The sequence below is a fragment of the Nyctereutes procyonoides genome, unplaced genomic scaffold, assembly GCF_905146905.1.
Source record: "Nyctereutes procyonoides isolate TBG_1078 unplaced genomic scaffold, NYPRO_anot_genome, whole genome shotgun sequence".
NCBI classification, from domain to species: domain Eukaryota; kingdom Metazoa; phylum Chordata; class Mammalia; order Carnivora; family Canidae; genus Nyctereutes; species Nyctereutes procyonoides.
The window spans coordinates 9,653,469-9,663,204 of NW_026575031.1; the positions used below are offsets into that span (position 1 = coordinate 9,653,469).

The 9,736-nt window shown below is 40.2% G+C and overlaps 1 protein-coding gene across 1 annotated transcript; it reads left to right on the top strand.

Moving 5' to 3' along the window:
• Positions 1–106: 106 nt before the first annotated feature.
• Positions 107–9,716, top strand: CCNDBP1 (cyclin D1 binding protein 1). The gene is made up of 11 exons (XM_055316797.1): positions 107–320; positions 497–556; positions 1,022–1,101; positions 3,883–3,964; positions 4,721–4,817; positions 4,994–5,067; positions 5,644–5,720; positions 6,027–6,307; positions 7,611–7,671; positions 8,976–9,022; positions 9,280–9,716. Exons 1-11 carry the CDS (start codon positions 212–214, stop codon positions 9,392–9,394), a joined length of 1,083 nt encoding a protein of 360 aa, XP_055172772.1. The 5' UTR covers positions 107–211; the 3' UTR covers positions 9,395–9,716.
• Positions 9,717–9,736: the final 20 nt, after the last annotated feature.

Here is a 9,736-nt window from a genome sequence, read left to right on the forward strand (position 1 = left end):
GGCGGGGCCAGGCTTCGGGAGTCGGGAGGGGGCGTGGCCCGGCCTCGGGAGATGAGAACGGGTGTGGCTCGGGCCCCGGGGCGGCGCCAGGCGAGTTGTTGCCGGAAACAAACCCGGCTCTGTGGCTGCCGGAAGTGGAGCGCCCACTGCAGTGCGGCCCCGGCAGCTGCCTCGGCCGCTGCCGTCTGGAGGTTCCAGGCGATCTTCTGAGATGGCGAGCACAGCTGCACCTACAGCCGCAGTCCCCACCCTAGATCCGCCTTTGGAGCAGATCCGGCGCTTGGCAGTGGAGCTGCGGTTGCTCCTGCCTGGCGTGCGGGGTGAGCTGACGCCTTGGGGACTGGTGACGGCAGGGGCGGGCTCGGTTAGGGAAGAGGCCGGCTGTGGCGCCGGCGGGGGCGGGGGCGGGCCGGGGCCGGGGCCGGGGCCGGGGTGGCTCCGCTTACCTGTGCTCTTCCGTTTGCCACCCCCGGTCCACATGCTACACCGGCTACAGTCGGCGAAGCCCGGGAGACCACCAAGGAGTTTAATGCTGAGACGTTTTGGAGGAGACTCCGTGAGTGCCTCTCCTATTGGGGACTTCTGTTTCTCATCCCTTCCAGGGTACTGACGACCCCTTTCCCTCCCGCTTCCCCCCCCCTTTTCCTCCCCCCGCCGCATCCTCTCAGTCCTTTGCACTTCGGAGGTTGGGATATGAAACACTGATCCGGAGAGGTGTTTTTTTTTTTATTTTTTTATTATTTATTTATGATAGTCACAGAGGGGGGGGGCAGAGACATAGGCAGAGGGAGAAGCAGGCTCCATGCACCAGGAGCCCGACGTGGGATTCGATCCAGGGTCTCCAGGATCGCGCCCTGGGCCAAAGGCAGGCGCCAAACCGCTGCGCCACCCAGGGATCCCCGGGGAGGTGTTTTTGAGACGTTTCAGCCTGTAAGGCTGACATCTTCAAAGTCCACGCAGCAGCTGCAGGCTTCTCCCTTTGGCACTGACAACATGGCCCCTCCCCTCTGTCATCCCGCAGACGGGGCAGCAGAGAACGTGTCGAGGGAAGCCACGACCCTGACTGAAGTCTTCTCCCGAGTTCCACTGCCCTCTCCGCAGGTGGGCTTTACTTTCCTGGAATCCTTGTGCTTGCCTCGTTGTTCATTAGGGATCCAGTCGTTTTCTTTCTTTCCACCCTTTACACTGAAGCCAGGGGGTTAATTTTCCACACCTGTCAGGTAAGATTGCGGTTCTCACCTCGCAGGGTTGCGAGGTTGCCAAGGGCAGTCAGCCCCTGGCATGCCGTGCTCAGGTCATTCAAATAGGTGTTGGTTCAATCTGCAGTTCATCCTGGTTATTTCCTTTCTAATAAATATTTTTTTAACATTCGCTATTTGCTAAGTGTTTTCACATACGTAATTCCCACCTGACAGATGAGTAAGCAGGCTTAGAGGCTCGGGTTAAGGTAAATAAGAGTGGAACTAGCATTTAAATTAGGGTCCATGATGTCTAAACGACACCTTTTCTGTTATACTACATAATAGCCTTTTTGTATTGAATTGCTTTTTATATTTAATCAGTAACATATATGTACAATATAAAATTCAGAAAATGTCAAATTTTAGTGTGCTAAAAATTTTATATTTCTCCTCCCCAGTTACTTTTGTATTATTCCATATATATTCGATGCACATACACACTCATGTGTATATGCCCTCTTCTTTTTTACACAAATGATAGGATACTATAAACTATAAACACTTTTCTGGACCTTCCTTTAAAAAACAATTAACAACATGGCTTGCACATTGATTCTTAGCAGCACATATGAAGTTGCTCAGTCCTTTGTAATGCTGCATGGTATTCAATAGAGTGTATATAACTATAATTTGTTTAATGATACTTTATGTGGACATTAAAGCTCTTTCCAACTTGTAACTATTATAAACAGTGCTGTGTAAATTGCCTAAGACAATCTTTGTATATATGTATATCAGAAGTGGAATTGATGGAACAAGAATTTATGCATTTTTATTTTTATTTACTTATTTTTAAAGATTTTATTTATTTATTTGAGAGAGAGCACAAGTGGTGGGGAGGGGCAGAGGGAGAGGGAGAAGCAGACTCCCCACTGAGCAGGGAGCCCCATTCTGGGCCAGATCCCAGGACCCCGAGATCATGACCCTAGTTGAAGGCAGATGCTTAACCAACTGAGCCACCCAGTCACCCTGAATTTATGCATTTTTAAATAACCAGTTATTATAAAATTGATGAAAATAAACATGTTGGCTATGGCTATGCTTTATGCTATTTTTCCAGAACTAGGTATACTGAATTTGAGAGTAAGATTATTTTAAAAATGGCATATTCATTGCCTTATTTGGTTTTAATAATCAGCGGTTTGATCCTTTTTTCAATCTATATATCCAGATGTTTTATTTTTTTTATCCAGATGTTTTAAAATGGAAAAAATATTCTTTGCTGCACCTACAATAAGCTCTCCCTACCCCCTACCCCCGCTTAGGTCCCAGAGAACTGTGATAAGAAAATAAGAAATGAATTGTTAGAGAGCATTTTAAAAGCTTTGCTTAAGGAAGTCAATATTTATTTCAAAAGGAGTAATATTACCTTATTTTTATCTGTTGATCCTTTCTTTCAATATACTTAGGACTTGTTGCTAAAATTCACAGCTAGTAGGACACTATGAGGAGCAGCATAGAATTATTTTTCTGTACATGCTCAGGACAGTGGGTTCACTCACAGGTGAAAAGTTTTAGTTTTATTTGAGGTATATGTATTTGAATCCCATTTGCTTTCTTAGGATCTTAGCATGTTAGTCTACTGAAAAATGGTTTGTGTTGTTTGTTTTTTTTAAATGTTTTTGGATGTTGAAACAATGTTACATTGTCATAAAAAGTGTTAAGCAGTTACTCTCAATCACTGTACTTATCTTCCATCCCAGACTGGTAACTGTTCATAGACTGGCACCAATATGTGGACCATATTTTACATAGCACTGGCTTAGAATTTAGCAGGAAAGTGAGGACAAGGAAGATAGGAGAAAGCCAGTGACTACTTGGAAGGAAAATAGTCAACACTGAGCAATATAGAATCTATGCTAATTACCTTTAGGTATATTGTGATTCTGTTAGAGAGAGAGATCAGACATCTGGTTAATGGTCTAAGGGTTGGCAAACTCTTCTCTAAAAAGCCAAATAGTGGGATCCCTGGGTGGCGCAGCGGTTTGGCGCCTGCCTTTGGCCCAGGGCGCGATCCTGGAGACCCGGGATCGAATCCCACATCGGGCTCCCGGTGCATGGAGCCTGCTTCTCCCTCTGCCTGTGTCTCTGCCTCTCTCTCTCTCTCTGTGACTATCATAAATAAATAAAAATTAATAAAAAAAATAAAAAAGAGGTCTAATCTAAAAAGCCAAATAGTAAACATTTTAGGCTTCATGGGTGAACTAGTTAACTTTGCCCTTGTAGCGTGAACACAGTTGGAAGTAACATGTAAACAAGAGTGTGGCTGTGTGCCAGGAACACTTTATTTATAAAAACTGGCAGTGGACCTAATTTGGCCCATAGGCCACAGTTGCCATCTCCTGGTCTAAGATACAGTGAATACCTCACAGTAGATCATGAATATCTCAAGATATAAAGTATTAGCAATAAGATTTCCTCCTGTTTCTTAATGCTTTTTTTGAGTTGTCACCTCATTCTCTGATGTCCAGCTAACTACTCTCGGCTATACAGCAAGAATAGCACAAAGCCTAACTAAAAGGACTACAGAAAATGTTTGTAGATCATACTGTACAGATGTCTGCTCTCTTCTACAGTAGATGGGCTGATGAATCTAATCTCTTTCTTTTTTTCATTCTGAAATTGACCCTTCACCTCATAGGAAACCCAGAGGTTCTGTGAACAAATCCATACTGCCATCAAGGAAATCATTACAGTATACTATTCACTTCCCAAGGATCAAGGTAAGCCAATGTATATACAGAAATGTTGGGTTATAGAGTATATCTTTGCTAATATGACAGCTTCTGTCCTGAGACTTTTACCTTTTCCTCAATTTGAGCATGTAATGTAACTTTCTCCCATAAAATGCACTCAAGGGTAATTTTATAACATCAGTGACATCCGTAAATAAGCCTTTATGCTAAGGTATGGATGCTGTATTACCATCTTCCCTGCTTTGCCTGACTGTAAGGCTTTTAATTCTTACTGGCTACCCCATCTCTAACTCATTCTAACGACTATGGATGCTGGATCTATAGGGGCCTCCCCAGTCTCCTCCACCCATATTACATCCCACCCTGTTTCTGAGCTCCCTTACAGGTTAAATGACCTCTGTCCCTGACCATAGATTAATGCTTTATGATTGTGCCAAAATTATAAATGAATACGTGTCTCATGGATCTTCAGGGTTAGTCACAGATGGTTTAAACTTCAAGTGTTTCATCCACAGTTATCAAGAGACCATTAACCTTAATGAATATATACATACTGTCATGGAAAGATTTTGTTTCAGATCTTTCTCATTCAGCACTCAGGAATAGTGGGAGGAACAAGAAAATGATATGGGGAAATACATAAGACTTGAGTTTTGTATTGGCACTGCAATTCAAGCATGTGGGTGCATGTTACCTCAAGTTCTAAAGGAGTTAAACTCTCGAGAAAGCAGGTGGTGACTTCTGGAAAGAAGACCAGGCTACTTAGTCTTTGGGTTTCTTCAGGAATCACCCTGAGAAAGCTGGTACGGAATGCCACTCTGGACATCATAGATGGAATGGCTCAACTTGTGGATGTGCTTTTCATAACTCCAGCTCAGAGGTAGTGATGCCATAGTTTGGGTTGTCAGTTAATGGGATTCCTTGCTTCAGGGAGGGGAAAAAACCTCATTTCAACAAGAGTTACTAACAGCTGTGAATGATGACTTGCAAGAAGGAGCTTTTTAGGAAAGAAGAACCTTGGTTATTGATATATCCTTATTGATTTCCTTTCTCCAGCCTAGAGAACAGTGACCTTATTTCCTACAACAGTGTCTGGGCTGCATGCCAGCAGGTACCTCGAATACCAAAAGGTGGGTAAGAACTGGAAATGGGCCATTGACTCTGCTGGCCAAGGCAGACAGTTCTCTCATATCTCATTTCTAGTTTTGTGACATGTAAGTATTTTACTTTATAGTTTAGTGAAATACATAGAGTTTATCACCAATATCAAAAGAGAAGTATTAATATTTTTTTCTTAGTATTTTTAGTTCTTATACTTTTTTTAGCCCTCTTTCTGTAGCCCTATCTAGTTGAACAGATGTGGTTTGTTCTCCTGGTCCTGCCCCAGGAGCAGTATTATGGGACACACTGAAGCACTTAGGAGATAGTGCCAGCTAGATCAAAAACAGTGTTCGTCCAAGAAGACCACAATGAGAAACATCAAGGGACCATTTTGTTTCTTCTTGTGGTGAATGATGAAAAGCTTTTTAACTCCTATCTGAGTACCCAGAGGATGGGTGTTAGAAAACTTTTACATTAGACCGTGCTCTTGTTGACTGTCCTGGGTACTTTCCTCAAATGCAAACACTGTTGGTTGTCATTTGCAGGCTTGACAGAATTTTGAAGTTTCTTCTCTAATTCTAGTGCTTCTGATTTTTCACTCATAGATAACAAAGCTGCAGCCCTTTCAATGCTGACGAAGAATGTGGATTTTGTGAAGGATGCACATGAGGAAATGGAGCAGGTGAGGGGACAACTCCTTGATAGATGAGACTATAAAGGAAGGAGATGCCCTGGGCATTGATTCAATAAATCCCATCCTCACTCCTGGATTTCAACTCCCATCTTCTAGCCCATGCCACTGTGTGTTTTAGTACCATTCCTCTCTGTCCATTACTGGGCTAGGAGAGTAAGAACGGAGTTTAGGAAGTGATTCAAGTTGGTGGCCATTGGTAAGGTAGCTGGCTTGACGTTTTTGGGATAGCTTAGATATGATGCTGTAAGTGTAATAGGCTCTTTTCTTTTTTTTTTTCTTTTTGGCATGTCTTAGGCTGTAGAAGAATGTGACCCATACTGTGGCCTCTTGAATGACACTGAGGACAACTCTGACAACAATGGTGATGAAGAGAATGATGGGTTGGGGTATCCAAACAATCGAGACTTATATTGGTCAGAGGAAGATCAAGAGCTCATAATCCCATGCCTTGCACTGGTGAGAGCATCCAAAGCCTGCCTGAAGAAAATCCGGATCTCAGTGGCAGAGAATGGTAAGAAGGATCAGGTGGCCCAGCTGGACGACATTGTGGATATTTCTGATGAGATCAGCCCTAGGTAAGCAGGATCCCCACTTGAAACGTGAGCAGCAGCATAGAATATCAGCTTGTGCTGTCACCCCAAGCTTTTCCCAGTTTTTTGAAAATTTTCAACCTACAGGAAAGTTGAAAAAGTATTGCAGTGAACATCCATATATCCTTCATCTAGATTCACCTGTTGTTCACATTTTTTTTTTCAATATTGGCTCATTTCTCTATGGATAGATGTGCTATTTTTCTCCTGAACCATTCGAGAGTAAGTTGCAGACATCAATGACATGTCACCCATATATATTTCAGCATGTATCTCCTAAGAACATTCTTATTATTACATCCAAGAAATTTAACATTGATTAGAATAATATTTAATATTCAAATTTCCTCCATTTATTTCTAAAATGTATTTCATAGCTTTTTAAAAATTTTAATCCAGGGTTCTATCATGGTGTCACATTGTATTTGATTGTCATCTCTTACAGTAGTCTGGTTTGGTTGTCTCTTGCAACTATAACAGTCCCTGTCTTTTTTAGTATTTTTTGACATTTACTTTTTAAAGAATCTAGGTCAGTTGTTTTGTAAAATACCCCAAACTTAAGATTCATGTGATTGTCTTTGTCATGATTATAGATTATATTCAAGTTAAATATTTTTTTGGCAAGGATATCATATATTTGAGTGTTTTATGCTTCTCATTGTATCATATCAGAGAGGCATGTAGTGTAAGTTTCTCCCATTATTGGTGGCACTAAATTTCATCACTTGGGTAAAGTAGTGCCCACCTGAGTGGCATTCCATGGATGAACTCCATTTGCATCAGTTATTAAATTGATGGTTTCAGATTTTCCCTTTTTTAAAAAAAATAGAGCACCAAAAGCACTGAGCAGGGGAGAGGGGAGGGGCAGAAGGAGAGCAATTAGAGAAGCAGACTCACTGCTGAGTACTGAGCCCAGAGGGGTGGGCCTCGATCTCTCATCTCTGGCCTGGCCTTATAGATCATGACCTGAGCCAAAACCAAGAGTCAGATGCCTAATCCACTGAGCCACCCAGGCACCTCCAGATCCTCTCATTTTTAACTGAATTAATCATGTCCTATCATATGGGCCAAGGGAGTTTTTTCCTCCCAGCTTCCTAGTGAAATGGAGTCTATACGTGTTTAGTAAATATCAGTTGAGTTGATTCTAGTTGCCCAATTTAAGGAATTGATAGGAATTTAAGGGACAGTTATATCCTCACTGGTCACTCCTTAATTGTGTACTGGAAATTACCCAGTTGAGCTTTGTTACTTTTTTTTGTTAATGGTTATTTTTGTTTTCTGCCCTTAGTGTGGATGATTTGGCTCTGAGCATATATCCACCTATGTGCCACTTGACTGTGCGAATCAATGTAAGTACCAGCTTTGAAGGAATAGCTAGTGACTCTACTGGTAGGATTTCACTAGCCTCTAGTATTTCCTTTAATCTCTAGGGAATATATTTATTTATTACACTTGGATGCGAGTACAACGATAATGTCACAGTTCTTACATGTATTTCTGCTCGATAAATATTTATAATATTTATAGTTATAATAGCCACGAGTTCTGGTAGTACTCTCTTCTGTAACAACTTGGGTAATCACTGAGAAAAACCCAAAGACCTTAGCAAATGCTACTTTGAAAAGAAAGTCTGAATTACCACAATACTTTAGGATCCTATTAACCTAAAGTCATTATTCTGATTTCTAGTTTGGGCAAAAATAGTGTCCAGAAACAAAATCTGTTCTAATATAAACCTATTGGATGATCTAACTAGAGGGTCAAACTCTTTGTAAAAATCTGATCTTAATCGTATTCTTTCTAATCCTGGGTTCTGTGCTAGAGAGAATTCTATTTTCTTATTTTTAGAGACTCGGATTATCTGTATAGTTATTGGAAAAAGAGGTAAAACTGCCAAATGGCTTATTATATCTTACATTCAGAATTACCAAACCTAAAAATATTTGATAAATTAGGTAGTGGAAATTAAATTCATCAAATGTATCTTTACAATGTAAATACTTTAAAGTAGAATAGGATCCTTTCGGGTATTAACATTTTTTTTTCACAAAGATACATCAAATGTATCTTTACAATGTAAATACTTTAAAGTAGAATAGGATCCTTTCGGGTATTAACTTTTTTTTTCACATTCACTTTTTAGAAATTGACTTCCTAAGAAATAACATTTGGCGATATGCCTTGTCAATTACCCCAATAAAAATTTTAAAATTTAAAAATAAAATTTAAAAATTTAAAATATATTGGTGGCATACGATTCCCTCATGTTATCTTGTTATTGGTATGCTTGAAATTCTGTACATAAATTTTTTTTTAAAGTAACAGCTGTTTGAGCTATATATTTGGAGCTATCATCAGTTGGGGTAAATTCAGGTTATATTCTGACTTTTTCTAGTTTTTTTAAATTTAAAAGTACTAAAACTTCTTTAAACTTATAAAAATATTATAGCAATAATATTAATAAGATTTTGTAAAGAGAGAAGAATCCTATAATCCTACCACTCTAATCCAATCAGAATTTTTGTTTTTGCAGTTTCCTTCAGGGTTTTTGTTTTTAATAGGTTTTTATTACTTGAGTCTTTTAATATATGTTAGCTCTCCTTCCCTTTTTATGTAGGGCTCAGGGTGAGTAACTTCTTTGTTTCTTTTCTAGTCTGCGAAACTTGTATCTGTCTTAAAGAAGGCACTTGAAATTACTAAGTGAGTACGAGGACTTCTCTCCAAATAGCTTTTTTGAGAATAAGCCCATCCAGTCATTCTCAATTCCCAAAGCCCCATTTCAAGAAGTGGAAGAAGGTGGGTGTGGTGTTTTCTTTCCACTTCAGTTGCAGAGCAGCTTAAATTCTACAAAGAAACTTGCCTTGTCTTACTAGTTTTCCTCTATGCTCCCTGGTGAGAGTAGATTTTCCCTGGACAGTATAAATTTAACCTCTCTTCTTTCCTCATTCCACTTGCAGAGCGAGTCATGTGACCCCACAGCCAGAAGATAGTTGGATCCCTTTACTCATTAATGCTGTCGACCATTGCATGAACAGAATCAAGGAACTTACTCAGAATGAACTTGAATTGTGAGTTTTTAGGCTCATTTGTATTCTTTTCTCTCCTTCCCTTACTATCACAGGCAGCCTCTGAAGTCTGCTTTTAAAACAGAGCTAGAATGCTCTCTAGATCAAAAAGGAGTTCCTGTCTATACTTGTTCAGAGACATTATTACCAAAGATTATTGGTTAGGCCAGACTGGCAATTATTTTTAAACTGTATGAGTATGATATATTTTTCTGTGCTAGATAAAAAAGGCAATTGCATGAGTTTGTGTTCCTGAATGGTATTTCAGAGATTCCTGCAGAAGCTGCCTTATTCCCTATTTGCAATAAAGTGTGTTGTTTGATGTTAAACATGTTGTTAATCTTAATAA